This window comes from Eriocheir sinensis, chromosome 32 (genome assembly GCF_024679095.1).
Source record: "Eriocheir sinensis breed Jianghai 21 chromosome 32, ASM2467909v1, whole genome shotgun sequence".
NCBI classification, from domain to species: Eukaryota; Metazoa; Arthropoda; class Malacostraca; order Decapoda; family Varunidae; genus Eriocheir; species Eriocheir sinensis.
The window spans coordinates 10350631-10372751 of NC_066540.1; the positions used below are offsets into that span (position 1 = coordinate 10350631).

The following is a 22121-nucleotide window of genomic DNA, read 5'->3' on the forward strand; positions in this document are numbered from 1 at the left end:
CTTTTGTGGACTGTAAGACATTTGGTGTCAGTGGTGATGTATTTAAACTATTTATATAATATAAGTTGTAATTCATTCTGTGCCCTTATCTTTTTTCATTCTTGTTACCTTGCTTTTCGTTCTAATTGATGATAATGTTAATGTCTCCAAACCTTCAATTAAGACAACTGGCTAGATCATGATAATGGTGATCATAAAATTTCTCCTTTTAGACTCACCGTGTTCAAAAGTGTCTGCAGAAGCTGCTCCGTGCTCTCAATAAGGACCGCCATCACACTGTTTCTCATTACAAACACCTCCTCAACTCTGACTATGAGGCAGCTGATCGTGAGCGTGACTCCACTTTGCAGCACCTCAGTGACCTAGAGCGCATGGTCAACCAGTCCCTGAACATGCTTGCCAGGTAAAATATTAAAGCAATTTATACTGTTCGTACAGGAAGCTTTTCTGGTAAGATCATAGTTTGATGCTCATTTCATTTGGGCATCTTTATCTCTGACATACCCTACACTACATCAGGTGTATATGTCATTGTTGTGACTAGATTTACATACAATTACATAGATGTTCAAGCCACTTAGACCCTATGATCCAGACTAGGAGGCCTGTCTTTAAACCTAAGTGAAATCCTGTTGAGTTTAATGTTTAGTGCCACCAAGACTTTGCATTTCAACTTTAGTGAAGGAAGTGGCAGTCCAGCTTGTTTTAAATTAATTAATCTTACTGCAGTGGACCACTGAAGGTGGGAGTTTATGTATGAATGTATATATCTATGTATGTATACATACATATTTGGTATCAAAAGAAAGCAAATTAAATGTATTATTCATAAATGGGAAGGAATAGGGTTGAATACTAAATAAAATAAAAAATAACAATATAGGTTGATTTATATAGTGAAATGATTATATAAAAATAGTAACTTTTTATATAGATATCTTAAAATGATTTTTATACAAGATAGTCAACATATTGAAGTGTTCATATATGAATTTTTATGCAGATATATTAATTTTTGTGGCGTCAGGAAGGTTTTTCGTTGCGGCGCGTGAAATGAGTCTGATTCGGCGAATTTTCATCACGAATTCTGATCAAGCTCGAGCAAAAACTACCGAAGCTAGGAAGGCGTGCTTGGTGGCAAATGAAAGCTCTATTAATACAGATTAATAATCAGAAAAAAAATTGGAAAACACTGAATAAATAAAGTTATAAGCAAAAAACTAGGACGTGTCCAAATCGCAGCAAAAGGGCCGAAAAACAGGCTATTTTGTGACGGCTTGACGACAAACTTGGAATCGAGCTATCAAAAAATCCTTCGAGCTGGTCAAACTACATTGCCAAGAGGGGCTACATGCCAAATTACAGCCGTCTAGAGACAATAGCAATGCCACACTAGACAAAAACGGCAAAGTGTCTGGAGTTCGTCAAAATCGCTCTAAAGGGTTTACGTTTCGAGCTCTAGCAACGAAACTACTGGGAGTAGGTAAATGTTATGCATCATATTGGAAAGCACATTGGTAGGGCTAAATTATTTGTTAAATAAGTTTTTTGAAATTCTCAAAAAATAAGTGGGTTTCAGGGTTGGGAACTCAAAAAAATTTTTTTTTTTTTTTCCCAGAGTTGTTTTTTGCGAATTTATTCAATTTTTTACCCTTTCCAGTCGCTCATTACAAAATATAGCCCTTTCATTTTGCCAGCGATTGATACCAAGAACATTTCTGTAGCCCCAGAAATAAGGGAGTTATGGCGATTCACACCAAAGCGGTTGATTTTCCAAAATTCACTGCTTAACCCGTACAGTGTTGCTTTATAGGAGTGAAACAGGTCATGTGGGGTTGGATTTTGGCCAAATAATATTATTGTCTTATAAAATTGAAAAAAAATAGCTGATTTGAACGATATAAATGCGATATATGTGTGTTCCCTGTAAGCTGTCGTTTTCTGTGAGTCCTTTCACGCGTGGCACCAATACTCCAGTGGTGGTGCGTAAGACGAAACATGTAGAACAGTACTATGTAACTTCCGCTTCTTATTTATTATTTCCGACACACTGTGAATGCTTCTTCCATGACTATATATTGTTTAGTTTGAGTTTCTTGTAAAATATATCTGAGGATTGTTTGTCTAGCCTTTCTAAAGTCATATCATAGTACCAAATTTATCACGCTCGTACAGACTATATTTTCTCTATGTGTATATAAGTAGCACAATATTATCCCTTCATTGCACAAGCATAACATGTTTTGTAACACCAACAACAAAAAAATTACACACAGCTGCCCAAATAACCCATTATACGAATTTTATGTTTTTTTTATGTTGGTACTCCTGCATACCACAGCCCGCCCGCCCTCGCCCGCCAGCTGATCACATACCCCAAACATTTTCCCATTTACTACGTAGCTTCCGCGTCTTTGCATTTGCTGCCGACCAATTTGGTATTGCTCTGCTACTGTACAATTTACATAACATCCCAATTTTACAAGTATATCTAAGAGGTAATTGTGTATTACCTCTGGACTGTAGCATATCCCATGAAAATCTGTATGGCTGGGAAACTGATGACTCAGGTTCCGAGCCAGGAATGAATACAAAGGAGAAACAGACAGCAACAACCCTGTTGGGCCCAACGAGGAGCCTGTATAGCTAACACTGCACTGCACAGGACAACACGTGCTAACAGCGAGGGTGTAGCAGCGTGTCTGGCTATCATGACTCATTGCTGGGCCAACCCGCCAACCCGGCGCCTCACGCCCCAGGGCTGCCAACACAACCGACGAAGACTGTACGCATGAACACAAAATATATTGAAATTGCTATTCAAGTTGGAATGATATAAAAATAGCTGATCTACTGAACAGTATTTTGAGTATATTGATAAGTAATTATGACACCACTGACATATTTTTATAAATATACCTATTTTTTCAATAAATCATTCGTGGTCATGGATACATTCTATGTAATAGACCACAGCAATACAATAAAAATGAGAGTGAGCTTTCAAAATCATATTTAGGCATAGAAAAGACATCTTGAACCATTTCTACAGGTTTAGGTGCCATGAAGTAAAAGAAAACGATGATCGTATATATACGTACTAAACACTTTCCCTCCCGAACGTATATATACGTACTAAACACTTTACGGGTTAATGACAAGGGCGCCATAAAATCAAAAGAGTCCGCCGTCCATTACTTGAGATATCACTGACTCAAGTCAGACTGTGACAGTGGAGTTCACCTTCATCACTTTATTTCATCACATCCAGACATTATCCCAGTATTTTGTGCCTTATTAGCACACTCTTGATGTATTCATGGATACCAAAGATTGGTGGCAAAATATTGCACTGAAAAAAAAAAAAAATTGCCAAGCATCCCCTGCCAATACCACCATTGCTCAGCTGTGTGCACCCATTTCCCCCAATACCTGTTAGAGAGGGACCCATAAATGTAGTCATGGGAGCCTCTGTTCGTTACGTCCACATATACAGTTTATCCCCAACTCGCCCTATACATTTTTAAACTCAGATTAACATTTTCTTTTTAATTTCAAACCAGTATTCATTTTTGTCGCTATTTGTCAGGCACCCAGATCTAAATGCCAAGATTGGACGGCTGATGAGGGAATATTCAGCTGCTCTGCGTAGCAAATACTCAACTCCACCTGAACTGTCCACACATGCTCCTCTGCCTCTTCCTAGTGGTAAGTAAATATTTGTACCTTAGATCATTGCATATATTAAAGATCATAAGAATTCTAAACATTTTAGAAGGTTAAAAGCTGGTCATATTATCTTAAAATATTAATAGCAACCAAACAAATACAGGAGTCTTGAAGAATGAAGTATGAAAAGTTACTAAAAGTAGATTGATAAATGTTGAGTTTGTTTTGGAAAAAAATATATATTTGTGACAATATTCACTTGACAAAATTTAATTGTATAGCAACTGGAAAAAAAATTACCTTTTGCAGGATTATTTTTTTTTAGCATATAACATTAAAATAGAATGCCTTAAAATTTTATGGAATCACAAAAAAATGCAATTATGATTTGACAAAAGAACTTACAAGACAATAATTGGGAACAGGAATTCTCAGTTGAACATGTATAACCAGTTTCTAAGAAATTGTGAAGTTTATGACTTAGGAATATTACTGTATACATCTCATTTTAGGCCCTGCAAAACAAGAATGATGAGAGGAAAAAAAAACACTAATGACATGCATAAAAGACATGGAGAAAATATATATGTTGTGTGAATGTGAAAGACCTTAGGGTTGGCGAGCTTTTGTAACTAAAAATAAATTGCATCCTATTCTAGTAAAAGATATTTTTGAAACATGGGAAATAACTATTAGTGGTTTTTTCATGCATGTTATAATGAGTGACTAAATGAGACATTACTCCTGTTAAATGCAAATCTGAAGTTAGGAATTAAACCCCTGTCAGCTATTTTCATTCCTCTTAATCACAAGGCCTTTTTTTTTTACTTTATTCCTTGCCATTGTGGAAACATGTAGAGGTAATGTTGGTAATGGCTACAAATAAATGAGAAAGTAGAAACAGAACTGAAAAAATGTGAACCTAATGAATTTTTATATCAAACAAAAGATCAAAAAGTGAAAGTTAATAAACCATGAGAAAAGTTACAACAAACCTATGGAAAAATAAGCAAAGATAAATAACCCTTCAGTCAGTCCTAGAAGAAAAGAGATTTAAAGAAGATATTTGTGTTCAGATCAGCTCTCATTAGCTTGAAGGCACAAATATCAAGGCTGATGATGTCAAAGAGAAGTTGAGAAACTCATAAATTAAAAGCAAATAAGCAAGTAGATATGACAGGATTTCATTTTGGATCTTCCAAGAATGTGCATCAGATAAGTGTATGACATCATATTTATATTTCTTGAGTTTCTAAATTTAGGATATTTACCAAATATGTAGAAGAAAACAAGCATTATTTCCCTTGAACAAAAACAAAACAAAAAGAATAAACTGCAGTTCTAATTGAGATTTACAAAGATAATTACTGATTCATGTTTCATTCATACTATATTACGTGATCTAGTGGTAAGCTCACCTAGACTTGTATCCAGAGGCCTACACATATGTTCATTGTCTCTTATAGATTAGTTAATAAATGGACATGTATGGAAAATCAAGATATTTAAAATAACCAAAATATCATAATTAGTACCCTAAAAACAAAGGATTCATGTCAACCACAAGCTGCAGAGTGGAACACTTTGGTGTTAAGGAATTGTGCAACTTAGCACATGCCCATAGGTATAATTATATGAAACAAAAATAATTAAAGTGCAGGATTGGAAGAAGATATTAGGGTAAATATGAATGAAATTTATTTCAGTACATAGCAGAAACACAAACATGTTAATGTACTTATTTATAGCCTACTTACACATGTAAAGTTGATTTATCACTGGATAATACTTGTCCTGTTATAAGGAAGTGATGTGCTTTTTGTCTTTGTTTTTTAAAGTTAGTCATGTAACATTTAAGAAATAGTAACTGCTGTGGCATAACAAGTGAAACAAGTAAAGAAAATTTCTTCACATAATTCCTTCACTTATTACAAAAAAGACATTCAGAAAAGGTTAGTAATTCCAACCAATATGTATGGCTTGAAGCGAATTATCTTGCTGAACGTGTTATAATGTGCAATTTACTTCACCTTACAGATGTCCAAAGTGAGGAAGACCACGTGTCTGGTGACAACAGTGATGAAACTGTGAATGAAGAAGTGGATGAGGAGCACAGTGATGATGCTAACCATGATGATGATGATGATGATGAGGGTGATGATGCCCCTGGTTTGTCTGATGAGGATGAGGATGATAATGATGATGAGGGTGATGATGAGGATGATGATGATGAGGATGAAGATGATGAGGTAAGTTGAATTTATAATACAAATCACCTATGCACACATTTATGCCACATCTATATCATGGGTCATAATACTGATCATGTGCCACAGCGACAAAGAAATAATGATGAAAGAACATCATTTTTTAAGAATATTTTGCATTACATATTTTTTTCCACCCAACAGGACCAGTAACAGAAATAGAAATGGAAACTTAAATTTGTAACAACACTCGTATGCCACACATTCAATTACTTATGGTTAGTAAAAAGCAGTGGTATCGAAGAAATATGACATGTATATGCTTTGCTACAAATCCAAGACCCTAGGGAGTCTGCACACAGCCAACTCAGCTTATCATATTCCTTTTTGGGCTGGTTGATAAAATTGTACAGGTACCTCTCAATTTACTCAAGTATTGTGCTTCTGGTGAGCTCACATATTGTAAATTTTGCATAATGTAAACATGGTGCAAATTAGTGTTACCAACTCCTCAGGCTCATATCTCGCAGACACATCCATAAAGTGGCCCAAAATCACCCAAACAGCACGGAAGGAAATGTGCACTACGTTCAGTTGACCCATTAGCAGTTTAACATTGTGCAATGTTACACAATGGAGCTAACAAGTTGTGCCAAGATGGTAGCTAAGCTAAATGCCCCACCAAGTTGCATGGGCATTGGGGGGTAAGCAGAGTTTGTAAACAAATTAGATATACCGTATTTTGTGGAGTACATATAATGCGATCAAGTGTATATTGTACACCCAAAGCGTTAAGACAATTTGGGGGAAAAATGTCCAGTGCTTATAATGCTCAGAAATATGTACGGTTAAGCGAGACTGATGATGTACAGTTTCCTGAAATTTCTCTTACGAGACATTTAAATTACACAAAAAGGCAATCTTTCTCATTCATATTGTTTTCTCACTTTTTTGCTTGGTAATTTTCCATTCATTCTGTCATTTTTCTCCCCAATCCTTCTTTATTATCTGATTTCGACAGCGGTCTCGTATGTAGCATTTGATAGTCTCGTATGTGCAACTTTATCAATTGCCTTTTTAGGTCCAGAAATATGCAGTCCACCCATCCGTCTCTCTCCTGCAATATATCTATTACTCATGAGTAAAAACATATCAGATTTTTTACAAGATTTACCTTGTCTGAATCTAAATTGATTTTCATTTATTATCTTCTCTCTTTCTAGATGGTCTACTCACCGTCTTTTTATTATCATCTCACACAGCTTGCACATGACGCTTGTTAGATAAACCGGTCTATAGTTCAGAGGCTCTTTTTTTTTTGTTTCCATTCTTATATAATGGGACCACATGTGCCCTTTTCCACTGTACTGGGACTTCCTCAGTCTTGATTGTGTGTGTATTTACCTATTTGTAGTCTACTGGGCCCGAGCTTAGCTCTAATAGTCCCGTCTCCATATCTACATTTATCCAGCCTTTCCTTCATTTGTTGGACACTGCTCGCCTCCACCACCTCTTCCCGCAACCTGTTCCATGTGTTAATACTTCTCTGTGGAAAACTATACTTTTTTTAAGTCACTCAAACAGGTTCCTTTATTAAGTTTCTTTCCATGTCCTCTCAGCCCCTGCATTTTTGCAGTTGTGAAGAGATCATCTCTATCCACCTCATCAAACTTGTTTACCAACTTATACAGCATGATCAGATCTCCTCTCTCCCTTTTTTGTTCCAGTGTCGTCAAGTCCATCTCCTTCAATCTTTCTTTATATGTCATATTCGAGAGTTCTTGGACCATTTTAGTTGCAATTCTCTGTATCCTTTCCAATTTTTCTGATATCCTTCTTTTTGTGAGGCGACCACACAACTGCAGCATATTCAAGCTTTGGTCTTATCAATGTTGTTATTATTTTCTTCATAATTTCTTTGTCCATAAAATGGAATGATACCCTTATATTTTGCATCATCCTGTAGGTTTTTCCAAACAGCTTGTTTATGTGCTTCTCTGGGGATAGTGTGTCTTGCATCGTTACTCCCAAATCTTTTTCTTCATGTACCGCCTTTAAATTTTCTTCTCCCATCCTGTATGTTTTCCTTGGTCTTTTTTTTTACTTTTCCCCATTTCCATAACATGGCATTTGTTTGCAATAAATTCCATCTCCCATAACTGGCTCCATCTATACACTCTGTCCAGGTCTTTTTGCAGCTCCTCACAGTCTTCCTCCGTCCTCACTTTTCTAATTAACTTTGCATCATCTGCAAAAAAGACTCACATAACTTTTTATACACTTTGGCATATCATTTATATATATTATGAACATTATTGGTGCCAGTACTGAGCCTTGAGGAACTCCACTTTCTACTCTCCTCCAATTTGATTTCTCCTCTCTAATCACCGTCCTCATTTCTCTTCCCGTTAAGTAATCCTTCATCCACTCGATAACCTTTCCACCCATTTATGTAGTGTGGTGTGTAAAGTAAGAGAGAGCATACTGAACTACTCTGGTGTTAATGAGACAAAAGAGTAACAGAGAGTTAGAACACAGGAGAAACTTTGATGGACTTGCACCCCCTCGTCTCACATATACACCTCACCGTGAGGAGCTTATGCCCAATTCGGCAACTGTCTAACTGCCTACTCCCTATTTATTCTTATATATTTATCTACTAATTGATCTCTAGCTCTCCTTGAAGAAATAATACAAAAAGACATAAATAACAATCAGTGACTACACATTCATATGTATACACACTTTTTATTTATTAGTTTGGAATGCAAATAAGTCCTACTTGATATAGTAAAGATAGATGTGTTTTTCATCCTTACACCATTTATGTTTGTCATGTCACATAATTTTCAGTAAAACTCTATTAGGAAACAAAATTCTGGTAATCTACAATAATTAAATTTTTAACTGATCCTATCATGGAGCATCATGTGCCATAGTCTTATATCTCAAGTCATCTCTTGATACATCTCCTTGTACTTCAGTTATCCATCATAGTTTATTTATCTTTTGTATAGTATGCTATAGTTTCCTTCTACTTACAGGACTATGCAGACTCTGGGGAGACATACCCTGAAGAGCCTGAATTCAGTAGCATGACTCAGGCCAGTCAGAGTCAGGAGTCTGAGAGTGAGTCAGTAAGCCAGGATCCAGTGGAGCTGGACACCCCCACAGCAGATTTTGGTCTACGAGCAGCCTCCTCAGCCCTGAATGCCTCGACCCCCAATGCCTCTGCTCGGCCAGAGCCCCTTTTGGTGCACCATGCTGAAGATGTGCAGGTGGCCCATGCCCAGCACCACCAGATCTCCCACTCCCAGGCTGTATGTATGGCTTGACATCCTGTATCTTCAAAACTGAGTTGACATGGTTTGAAAGGATAGGTTACTGTGAATTTCAATTATATTATTTAATGAAATGTACTAGAATTTGCAGTCATAGGTAAAGTATGAAACAGAATAGGGTAAAGTAATAAGACTGCAAATATTAATGAGTATCTCGTTTGACCTCAAAATTCATGGTTTATAAACAAAAACTTTCTTGATGATAATGTTTAGTGTCAATGTCTCCCTCCTTTCAGTAAAAGAAAATATGAGGCTGTCTTGTGTATTAAGGAAAAGCATGCATTTGTGCGTTTCCCTGTTTCAGATTTATGACTACAGTACCCTCCCGAGTTTTGCACTATCCGAGTTTCGCATACCTCGAGTTTCGCGCTTGTTCCTAAATTCTTATCATCCTGACTTTCCCACATTATCACTCCGAGTTTCACGCTGCTTTGACATGTACGGGTCACGTATACTTAATAATGATAATAATAATAATAATACAGGTAACTCGATTTACACGAGTATTGCGTCCTTGAAGAGGTCAGGTAAATCAAAAACAATGTAAATCAAACAAGAGGTAGGTTTCTGTCAAAAAATAAATATTCACTTCATTCAGTGGAGAGACAGAGAGAGAGAGAATATCCATATCACCGAGATATCCACTCAGGCACTCAGTCTCATCCTCACTCGTGTGAGGAAGAAATGAGGGACACCATGAGCGAGTGGCTAGTATTGGTACTGGTACCGAGTAGTCTGGACCGGTACCGTACCGTATAGCTGGCACCGTTAGTACTGGTATTGATACCGGTACCTGCCCACCCCTATTGTTGAGTAGCGTGGCAGCGTGGGTACTGTATTGTTGTTCAAGTGGCGTGCAGGAAGAACTGAGCTCAGCTGTGTGACCGCGGCGCCGTGTGAGTCCAGTTGCGTGAGACATATGGTGGCCACTCCATAATATATCGTGTATGAGTGGAAAAAACGTGTAAATTAAACATTTATTTGAATTTTGGACCCCGCGTTATTTCAAAAACGCGTAAACCAAACTCGTGTAAATCGAGAGTTACCTGTAATAATAATAATAAATGGTTTATTCATTTGGCTGAAAATACAGAAAATACAATACAATGAGTGATGAGTAATGGGGGAAGTGGGGAAGGGTGGTGTGTGTGTGTGTGTGTGTGTGTGTGTGTGTGTGTGTGTGTGTGTGTGTGTGTGTGTATTTACCTTGTTATATTTTACATAGTTTTGACATAAGGGAAAAGAGCTACGCTCATGCTGTCCCGTCTCCATATCCTCTCTTATCCAGCTTTTCCTTAAAAATATGAATGTTTCTTGCACAAACAACCTCCTCCTCCAGTCTATTCCATAGCTCAATGCTTCTGTTTGGGAAGCTAAACTTTCTCACATCTCGCCTGCACGTGGTCGCCCTCAACTTCTTTCTATGTCCTCTCGTTTCTCTCTCGTTCCACACACACAGGTCCTCTCTGTCCAGATTCTCCACCCTGCTTGCCACCCTGTACATCGCTATCAGGTCTCCTCTCTTCTTCTCTCCAGGGTTGTGAGCCCCATGCTATTGAGTCTCTCCTCGTATGTCCAATCCCTAAGTTCCGGTACCATCTTAGTTGCCACTCTCTGCACTCTTTCCAGCTTTCTTATGTTCTTTTCGTGAGGAGACCAGACCACTGCTGCATACTCCAACCTTGGCCTTATCATTGTAACTTATTTTCTTCATCATCTCCTTGTCAAGATACACAAATGCCGTCCTTATGTTCCTCAGCAAATTCATAGTTTGTCCTGTTATCCTGTTGATGTGTGTGTGCGTGTGTGTGTATTTCCCTAGTTGTGACATAAGGGAAAAGAGCTACGCTCGCGCTGTCCCGTCTCCATATCCTCTCTTATCCTACTTTTCCTTAAAATCATGAATGCTTCTTGTACAAACCACCTCCTCCTCCAGTCTATTCCATAGCTCAATGCTTTTGTTTGGGAAGCTAAACTTTTTCACATCTTGCCTACACATGGTCACCCTCAACTTCTTTCCATGTCTTCTCATTTCTCTCTCGCTCCACACACACAGGTCCTCTCTGTCCAGATTCTCCACCCCGCTCGCCACCCTGTACACCGCTATCAGGTCTCCTCTTTCTCTTCTTCTCTCCAGGGTTGTGAGCCCCATGCTATTGAGTCTCTCCTCGTAAGTCCGATCCCTAAGTTCCGGTACCATCTTAGTTGCCACTCTCTGTACTCTTTCCAGCTTTCTTATGTTCTTTTCGTGAGGAGACCAGACCACTGCTGCATACTCCAACCTTGGCCTTATCATTGTAACTATTATTTGCTTCATCATCTCTTTGTCCAAATACACAAATCCCATCCTTATGTTCTTCAGCAAATTCATAGTTTGTCCCGTTATCCTGTTGATGTGTTTGTCCGGTGACATGTTCTCTGAGATAGTCACTCCCAAATTTTTTTCTTCCATTCCTCTGCATATTATCTCACTTCCCATCTTATAATCATATTCATATCTTCTACCACTCCTACCAAACTCTATTTTTTTACATTTCCCAAGGTTGAATTCCATCTGCCATGTACCACTCCACTCCCATATTTTGTCAAGGTCCCTCTGCAATGCCTTACAGTCTTTCACATCATTGACTCATCTCAATAGCTTTGCATCATCTGCAAGCAAACTCACGTAGCTGGTCACTCCGTCCACCATATCATTAATATAAACAGCAAACATTATTGGCGCCAGCACCGAACCTTGTGGGACCCCACTCTTCACTGGGCACCAGTTGGAAACCTTGTCCTTGATTATTGTCCTCATTTCCCTGTTAGTTAGGAAGTCCTCCAGCCACTTAATCAGTCCATCACCCACTCCACCCCTATTTTTAATTTTCCAAATTAGTCTTCTGTGCGGTACTTTGTCGAATGCCTTTTTCAGATCCAGGTACACTCCATCCCCCCAGCCTTCTCACTCTTGTGTGTGTGTGTGTGTGTGTGTGTGTGTGTGTGTGTGTGTGTGTGTGTTGGGGTGGAGGGGTCATGTGATCATGGAGGTGTTAATGGCCCTAACAAGCGTCAGTATCGCACTAAGCCGATATCTGTCCGTGCGAGTTTTGACCGGGATGAGAATATTGTGCTGTCTTGTGGGTCTAGTGGGGGGAGGAAGTGGGAGTAGGTCTCTATGACGGGGGTTGTGGAGGAGGAACTTGCCGAATTTGGTTAGGTTTGTCTTGTATCGGTCCTGTAGGGTGGGCAGATTCAGCTGGGTGAGTGCATTCTCATAGTTAGTGTAAAAACTGCCCAGAATCTGTCTGCAAGCACGCTTCTGCACTCTCTCTAATTGGCTTAGCTGGGTCTTGTTGATGGAGGAAGCCTAAGCAGGAGAGGCGTAGAGGAGTCTGGGGAGGATGAAGGTGGTGTACAGGTCCTTAAGTGTCCTTTGGGGGGGCTCCCAGTGCTTTCATGCGCCTCAGCATGAAAAGTTTGTAGGAAGCTGCCTTGATGATGATGGTGACGTGCTTGCCCCAGCTCAGCTTGCTGTCCAGGGTGACTCCAAGTAATTTGGTGGATTCAACCACCTGCAGCTGGTGAGGGCCAACCTCCAGGGCTGGCAGTGGGATGGCAGTAGTGGAGGTGTGAAAATGCATCACCACCGTCTTGTTGGTGTTGATGGTGACATGGTTATCTTGCGTCCAGCTCTGCAGTCGGTACAGAATGTGTTGTAGGGGTGTGAAGTCAGGGGCTGTGTTGTTGATGGAGATGCCCACTGTAGAATCATCCACGTACTTCCAGCAATGAGGGGCATCTAACAGTGCATTGTTAATCAGAATAAGGAAACAAAGAGGTCCCATGCACATCCCTTGTGGCACCCCAGCAGAGAGAGGCTGGAGGGTGGAGGTTCAGCCCTGATGACGCACAGCTTGGTGCCGGTGTGTCAGGAAATCCGCCAGCCAGGATGTCAGGTGGGAGGGCAGGCCAATGTTTATGGCCTTGGTGATGACAGTGGTGTGGTCAACCAGGTCGAAGGCTTTCCGAAAGTCAATAAAGGCGAGGGCAGAGGAAGTTTTCCTGGTTTCCAGGTTTTACAGAATGAAATCAAGGAAATTAATGAGGCAATGTGTTGTAGAGGAGGCTCTAACATTGCCAAACTGCCTCTGATCAATTTTGTAATGAATAGTATCATATGCCCAGCTAAATACAAAGTCTTCACAAAGCAGGCTCGGGATTGGAGTGATGGCAATGGGTCTTAGTTCATTAAGTGAGGTGGGGTTGGTGACTTTGGGGATGGGAGTGACGAATGAGGTTTTCCAATCTGTGGGGCATTTGCTCTGAGTGAGGGAGGCATTTATGATGGAGGCAAGGGGGGTAGCAAGTTCATAGGAAAACTCCTGATAAAGCTTTATGGGTAAATCTAGAGGTGTGGTAGACCTTTTGAGTTTGAGAGATCTGAGCTTTTCGGCAACTTGAAACTCATCCACGGCGGGAGGATTAGACGGGGAGGGTAGGTAGGCGGGGAGGGAGGCAAGGTCTAGGGGGGGGGAAGGCTTTGACAGATGGAGAAAAGTGAGAGTTAATTAGTTCAGCTATCTCAAGGGGGGAGGAGGAGGAGGAGGAGAGAAAAGGGAAAGTCGACGACGAGTTGCCCAGGCCACACAAATGGCGTATCTTGGAGAACAACTTGCTGGTGTTATTGCCCTCCAGGTGTTGTAGTTCTTGGGGGTAGTACTCCTTCTTCGCCACTGCAATTTCCCTGATTGTGTTTCGAAGGGCCCTGTATCTACCATCGGCGTCATGTGCACTGCCTTAAAAGGTAGTGTCACACTGGCCGTTTTCCTTCAAACACTGGGGCTACGGGCGAGAGAGAGAGAGAGAGAGAGATTAAACGATGAAGCCTGAGTTGGGGAGAGTGGGAGGGGGGGGATGTGAGGAACTCCTGTCCAAGTAGAGTCTCCGAATACATACCTTGGAAAAAGGAAGAAAATGGGAAGAGAGAACGGGTCATTTTGAAGCTGCAGTTGAAGGCAGCTGCCTTGTGACTGGCTGACAGTTCTTAAAACACACTTGTGATTCTCTGGGAGTCCGATGACGTCATCGCCAGCGCTCACCCAATCAGCGGCCTCACTGCCATAAGGCGGTGTCACATTGGCCGTTCCCCTCCAACCATGAGGGCTACGGGCAACGCTCATACGCCCAACCGGGAGTGACTTGTCAGCTGTCCGTAAGCTGGTGTCACACTGGGCCTTTTTCCTCCCACTGCGTTGGCGGCAGGGGCAATCGGCAACTCCAACTTTTCCGGGTGTGCGTCACACACGGCCAAGGTTGGCACGTATCCACATCCACAAACGTAAACAAACCACTTGCCCTGTATCGACATGGCGTCGTCTGCTAAAGTAAGGGCTGTTGCTGCTTGTGCTGCCATTACCCAAGTTATGGACTTGTTGCTGCAGTTAAATGGAAGGAAGAAGCAGTTGTGGGTGTGGTGTGCCAGAAGTTCTCATTGTCACCACTATGCATACATGGCCAACCCACCTATCTAGATTCCGACCACATAAACACATGGACTGAGTAACAACAAAGACACACACACACACACTCACACACCAGACTCATTAGAAACCATGGCAGATGTTTCTGACAAACAGAAATGATTTCACCATTTCTTTGAGTGTGTTAGAACACATGTGGTGAGTGGCTCACATGAACAAAACCTAATTAACTCATGGGAAGAAGAGAGCAGTTGTCTTTAACACTGCTCTCTTCTTGCCATTGGGTAAGTTTGGTTTGTAAGAACCACTCACCAAATAAGTTCTAACACACACTAGGAAATGGTAAAATCGTTTCTGTTTGTCAGAAACATCTGCCATGGTTCATGATGAGACTGATGTGTGTGTGTGTGTGTGTGTGTGTGTGTGTGTGTATTTACCTAGTTGTTGTATTTACCTAGTTGTAATTTTACAGGGCTTGGGCTTATGCTCGTGTGGTCCTGTCTCCGTGTCTATAATTATCCAACTTTTCCTTGAATCTTTGCACACTCTTCGCCGATACTATTTCTTCACTTAATCTTTTCCAAACCTCTATATTTCTTTGTGGGAAGCTATACTTCTTTATGTCTCTTGTGTGTGTGTGTGTGTGTGTGTGTGTGTGTGTGTGTGTGTGTGTGTGTGTGTGTGTGTGTGTGTGTGTTGTTACTTGATCCATGTGTTTCTGTGGTCGGAGTCTAGATGGGTGGGTTTTCCGCACACACGCAGTGATGACGATGAGAACTAGCACAGAGGAACCACAGGCACGCCACTCCCACAACCGCTTCTTCCTACCATTTAACTGCAGCAACAAGTCCACAACTTGGGTAATGGCAGCACAAGCAGCGACAGCCCTTACTTTAGCAGGCGACGCCATGTCGATACAGGGCAAGTGCTTTGTTTACGTTTGTGGATGTGGATACGAGCAACTAACCTTGACCGCGTGTGATGCACACCCGGAAAAGTTGGAATTGCCGATTGACCCTGCCACCAATGCGGTGGGAGGAAAAAGGCCCAGTGTGACATCAGCTTACGGACAGCCAACAATTCGCTCCCAGTTGGCCATACGGGTGATGCCTGTAGCCCCAACGGTTGGAGGAAAACGGCCAGTGTGACACCGCCTTACGGCAGTGAGGCCACTGATTGGGTGAGCTCCGGCAATGACATCATCGGACTCTCAGCGAATCACAAGCGTGTTTTCAGAACTTTCAGCCAATCGTAAGGCAGCCGCCTTCAACTGTGGCTTCAAAACGGCCCGTTCTCTTCCCATTTTCTTCCTTTTTCCAAGGTACGTATTTTGAGAAAACAATGGAGTAAAGTGGGGAAAAAAAGTCAGCTTCTCCACGGGTCGGAACAAATAAGCGCTTTTTCAGTGTTTTCAATACCCCGAGTTTCCTGATCCTTGAGTTTAGCGCTATACCTTCAGAACGAAGCAAGTGCGAAACTCGGGAGGGTACTGTATACTTAAATTTCTTTTCAATATTGGTTACTTGATATATAGTGAAAAGGGGATCTTCCAAAATTTAATGCATTCTAATGCATATTCATTGAAGGGACTTAACTGGTCTTGCTCATGAAGGGACTATGTTATGTATGAACTTGAACAAAGGGAGACTAATGTCAAGGTGTCAAAATTGTTTGATATTAGATAGAGTGATTTTCTAGCCCTTTTCTTGACCCCTTTATTACTGGTGACATCAGGATACAGAACACATTAATTATTTTAAAAATATTCCTGATTCATCAAAGCAACAGTTAGAAAGTGAGAGCCAAGGCTTTTATCTCTAGTTTGAATGACAAGCACAGTTGACTTTCCCATTTTTACAGAGTTACAGTGTGACGCGGGAGTCCTCAGGGAGTGAGAGTCGTGGTGTGTATTTCACTTTAGCCTTTGCTGGTGTGGCACTGATGATGGCCATGGTGGTAGGCATTGTGGTGCTGCGACGCAGAAACAGCACTAATCCACACAATCAGGTCAGTACAGCAGACATCCATTGTCAAACATTTATGGTGGTGGAAATTTCTAACTAATAATGATATGTATTTTATATAAAAAAAAATTTTTTTTTTTAAATAGATACAGGTTGAGAATCCTCTATCCGAAATTCCAAAATCCAAAAGTTTTTTGAGACCGAGGTCATGGGTTTTGGGCGGCTTTTGGGATGGGATTGGGCGAGAACACAGTCCACAACCTGGTAACTCTAGAACAAGATTCTCAAAACTCTTACAAGCTCATGAACCACACCTATGACCTCGTAGTGCCTTCACCGCCAATCTCAAAGTGCTACGTGATTGTAACTGTGCACGAAAGTTAGGGGTGGGTCGGGTGTAGTCGTAAACCTTACGAGGTCTCCCTGATTTACTTGAAATGCATTATAATTAGTGATTACCAACATGAAAATAAGAAGAACATGTGTTGAGTAAGTAAATCTATCTGTCACAGTGAGCAATCAACAGCAGAGATATTTGTTTAACAACTTTTGTGTGCGCTGCCGTTACAAAGGCGAAACTTCCTTCAACATACTCTGGCGTCACACAGCTCACCAGACTGCAGTCATTGCGTCCCATGGCTAAATGATTGTGCTCCGAGAAGCCTAAATAAAGTGTAAGAGAACAGTGACAGATGAAAAACTTTAGTCATTCAGTGATATGTGAAGCAATAAACTATCAGAGTATTACAGAGGAGGCAGCCACACGTGTGTCACCCTAAGTGATTTATTGTGTATATACTTATATCCTGTTGCCTCCTTATTTCTGGAAAAAGGCTTTTTATTTGCATTACATTGATTATTGTCATGTGTGCATCTGTTATTTAATGAGTACGTAGCAAATGTCTCATCAAGGCAGTCAGTGGCGAGAGGGAGAGGGAGGGTGGGGCGTGAGGCGTGGCTCGTGACTGGCTGGCTCACCTCATGAAGTGACTGTGATTTGCTGGCGACTCAATGACGTCACGTCGCAGCTCCCCAAGTCTTCCACCAATCAGCTGGGTCCTGCAGGGCTGTGATCTCCTTTGATAATTAGCCTCTGTATGTGATTGTAAGGACCACTTAAGTTAAGACCATGCAGGCTTACAACAACGTAACCTTCGAGAATCACTCCCCTGGTGTGCTACTATGCATTATTTGGTTGTCTGCAATCATCACAGTAACACCTTCATTCATTACTCATTGTGATTACCGCATGTTGTGTGCTCTGTGGTGTAAAGATATTGTTGAAAATGTCAAAAGGGCCTGCAGATAGAAAAAATATTCTGAAATCCAAAAAAATCCCAAATCCACAATACTTTCAGTCCCAAGAATTTCAGATAACGGATTCTCAACCTGTATTTTAACTGCTTCTGTTGCCTACATGTATATATATTTTTTTTCCTTCAGCCTCACCACACCTTTTAAATTACTTGCTTGCTTATTTTTTAAAACACAGAGAAGGTTTTCGCATGCTTCAAGACATTGTAACAAATACGAGAACTCCATGGTAATAAAATTCCTAAAAGTTCTGAGGTGGCAAGCCATGAACCAATGATGAACTGCTGGAGTTTGGTATGGTTTGGTTTGGTGATAGTGCATGAAAAAAAAATATTGTTAAGAAATAATTTTCATGTGCCAAACTGTTTAGAAGGCTTTTAACTCTACTAAAACTTATGCTTTTTCATTTAACATTCTTTAATTATAATTGTTTTGAGCTCAAAGGTTAGGTTATCCTTTTCAGGAGATATTGATTCCTTGCAGTATTATTTATTTATGAAATGTCAGATCATTCCTGGTTCAAAACTATGGACTGAATGAGAGTTATGCTGTATATCCAAAATCAAATATCTGTAGTTCAGACCTTTTTGGTTCATTTAATGTAGCTATCATAATAATATGCATATTTTGCCGACAGGGCTTCATGGAAGTGGACCAGGCCATCACTCCTGAAGAGCGGCATGTGGCCAACATGCAAGTCAATGGTTATGAGAACCCCACCTATAAATACTTTGAGGAAAAATAAGCAGTGCAGGGAGGGGAACATTTTGTTTCCCAAATAAACAGAGAGGGGTAGTGGTTCATCCACTTTCCCAAAAAGAAATCAGGCATCTGTATTTACCTGTCAGGCTGACTGCTAAGACCAGAAAATCTTTATACTTAACTCTAAAAGTGAGGTGAGGTGTGACTGGCATCAGCCAAGAGGGGGGAGTGTTGGAACACCACTTGTGAACAGACTCGTTTAGCTCACAGGCGCTGACCTGACGATGTGCATTGTCATTTCAGAATCACTAGTTGTCAATTCAGTATTTGCTATAATATTAAGGCAGTCACTAACCAACTTGATATGTAACTGATAGATCTTGGCTAATATCAGAGCTCTACTAATTCATCTGAAGAATTGAATGTGCAAATTTTGCAGAACCTGTAATTTTTTATTTTAGCTTTTGTTTTACAACAGTTTTGAGGCTCATTAACTTTATTGCAGTAGGTGAAATGCATTGCTTTTAAGCTTTTAAACTAATTTTTACTTTAACATTCCATGGAGTCGGCAAGTCCTGATTCTGAGATGCACAGTCGTGTTGTGTGCAACTCAAGCCTTAAGCCATTGGATTTTTTTAGCTAATATACTACCATTATCCAGCTGGGATTTTCAACATACTGGGATAGTTCAACGTAGCATGATTTTAATGCTCTGGTTAATTTGCTCAGAAATGAACATTAAAACATGTTAAAATTGAACCAGCTAAGGATGTTGATTCCTGGGTACACATGGTAGTGTTGTCCTGTACTTCACTGTAAATTATGTAGTGTCGAAAATACGATGATTTATTACCATAGCAAAAAATAGGTTTTACCATCATTATTTCAAATTTGCTTTATTGTGGGTAATAACAAAATGAGGTAAATACAGCAGAAAGTCTGAATGTTGGAGGTGCTCTGTGGAGTCTCTTGTGCATGTTGCCTCCATCAGCCTGTGTGTTGGTTATGCCCCCATACACTTATCCTCCTGAAAGTTAAATTAGTTACTTGATTTAACTGGTTGGCAGCTTTTACAAGAAAAAAAAAAAAAATGAGAGGCAGTGTTGTATCCATGCTTGGGGTAAGTCATATCACCTGGCTGAGTGGTAGAGAGGCTGGCTTGAGCACCTGCAGGAGTTCAGAGGTTCCAGGCAGTTACTGGAAACGGGTTGGTGTTGTGAGGCTGGGTCATTCCTCTCAACCCAGCACCAAGGTCTAAGTGGCCTCACGACACATTATAATTATGCTGCCAGCTGCCATTTTTCTCATTAATTCGTAGGATATATTATATTTTTGTCATTTCCATCTCAGAAAGGTGCAGTTAGATACTTTTGTTTTTATCATGTCCAAAGTAGATTTCTAGGTCTAAGCTTTTTTTACTTATACATAAATATATATACATATATATAAATATATTTTTGATCTATTGTTTTAGTTTTAAATATGGTTAATCAACAACAAGCTCCACTACATTAGAAAGTCACAAATTATTTGGTGTAGATTTATGTTTTGATTTGCATTGTGTTTTAAGAAAGTGCAGTAATACTTACTTCTCAATAATTTTAATATTTGTAAAGGTAAATATCATAGTGCACTAATATCATGTGAACTAACTCATGGAGTATGAAAATATGACCAAAAGTGGGATTTTCTCTCACTTAAGATAAATCTATGTCGTTATTGGTGGTGAGCAAATAACCGACCATAGTCCAGTACTCCTCTCCCCATGTGTGTGCGTACGATGTAAGTGTCACTGTACGTGCACAGCTAAGTGTTGCCGCTTGCCTTCAGTAAGCTGTTGTGTGGAAGTAATAAACATGGATTCCTCTACACACCTTCTGCTCATATACTTTTACATGTATGTTGAGTCTTAGCATGACCTGAAGGATAAGAATGTGGATATCAGTTTCAACAGGTATTATAATGCAAGTTAGAGGTCCATCACATAGGACTGATGAGCCATGCTGTATGACTGCCACAAATAACATAACTCAACTTCTGTCTATAAAATTAAAAATCTTCAAACCTAATGCGAGTCACCCTGATTACTTTGAATCGAGCCATTCCTTTTTGTGATAACCAAAGTATATCAAGAATCCTGCATCATTCCTTATGTTTCCAAATTATCTGTTCTCTGGTATATATTGCTATAGTTTGTTGTTTGATTATTATAGGAGCAGTACATAAGAGCTAGCTAAACTTACCCCACCACTCAAGAGCATATAAACCTTTAGATATATATTGAGCATGTACATAATGAGTGGCACAGGGGTTTTGTGTCATATATGATAGAGCTGTATCATTTTATACTATATGACTTTCTGTAGTTCATGTTTCTCATCATGGCGCATGGATTTCCCCTCCACCAGCTTTATGAGTTAACTAATGCTTTCCTTTTAGTTGCATGTTCATTTTATTTCTCTTTACCAGTTCAGTGTACTTAAAAGGCATTTTGAAAAAAACTGATAAATATTTTTCCATCCTGTTAAAACTGACAGCTCCTTTCTCAAGATATCATTAAACTAATAATTTAATGCAATTTTATTTATCCAGTTTATTTATTTTTTATTTTGCCAAAGAGAAATCATCATTGTAGGAATTACTTTAGCTAGACAGTAAAATGGAGTCACAATTTAGATACTAGAAAGTACTGACATTAACTGTGAATTATTTAAAAAGGAAAAGTGCTTCTTCTTTGTGGAAGTCAAATGTGCAAATGCCAGAGAGTAGTCCACCTGCATCTCTTGAGTGGCCGGCCACATCACATTTAAGGAGGAAGAGGAGTGTTAAAGTCATTTAGTTTTAGCTGTTGTTTCCCAATTATTTATATATACATATATATTTTGAGAGCTGGTGACATGAAAAGCAGCAGCTCAACCCAGAACAAAATTATAAAAAATATCTATTGATTCTGAAGTATAGTAGATGTTAGTTATCCTTCTCCTCCTCTCTTACTGTGGAATGTGTCATTAGTGTTCTCTAACCACTGTAGCTTAAGTCTGTACATGTCTCACACACTAGCAGGTTAAGTGACCTCCCAAGCATCTCACCTCCCATGTCATCTGATCAGTAAAGATTTCATGAAATGTTGATGAATTAGCATTTACTCCTTAAGAAAGAAAAATGGTAATGTATCATGGGAGTTGGGATTCAACTTGATCTGAATAAATGTACCAAAAAAATAGAAATTGTTGTTTGATTACCCACATTTCTCCATATCTTGCTGATTTATTCTTGCTGTTTATTCAGGTACTTAATTCCTTCTTCCAAGTAACAAGAGTGGAATAGAAAGCTATAATACGAGCAACGTTCTTGAATGTTCAAAGGTAAAACAAGATCTCTCTTTTATATCAGTAATTTCCTCCTATTCAAATCATATCAACAATGCTAACTAAAAACTGGGAATACATCTGTCTTTGA

The 22121-nt window shown here is 39.9% G+C and overlaps 1 protein-coding gene across 2 annotated transcripts in view; it reads left to right on the top strand.

The window, feature by feature from the left end:
* Positions 1 to 21889, top strand: part of LOC127006122 (amyloid-beta-like protein) — a 95672-nt gene extending 73783 nt beyond the window's left edge. For both annotated transcript variants that reach the window (XM_050875639.1, XM_050875640.1), the window contains 6 exons: positions 213 to 403; positions 3590 to 3708; positions 5707 to 5918; positions 8921 to 9196; positions 16543 to 16689; positions 18598 to 21889. In XM_050875639.1, the coding sequence (XP_050731596.1) occupies positions 213 to 403; positions 3590 to 3708; positions 5707 to 5918; positions 8921 to 9196; positions 16543 to 16689; positions 18598 to 18705 (1053 nt within the window). In that variant the 3' untranslated portion in view covers positions 18706 to 21889. The remainder of the gene's footprint in view (positions 1 to 212; positions 404 to 3589; positions 3709 to 5706; positions 5919 to 8920; positions 9197 to 16542; positions 16690 to 18597) is intronic.
* The last annotated feature ends 232 nt before the right edge of the window (positions 21890 to 22121 follow it).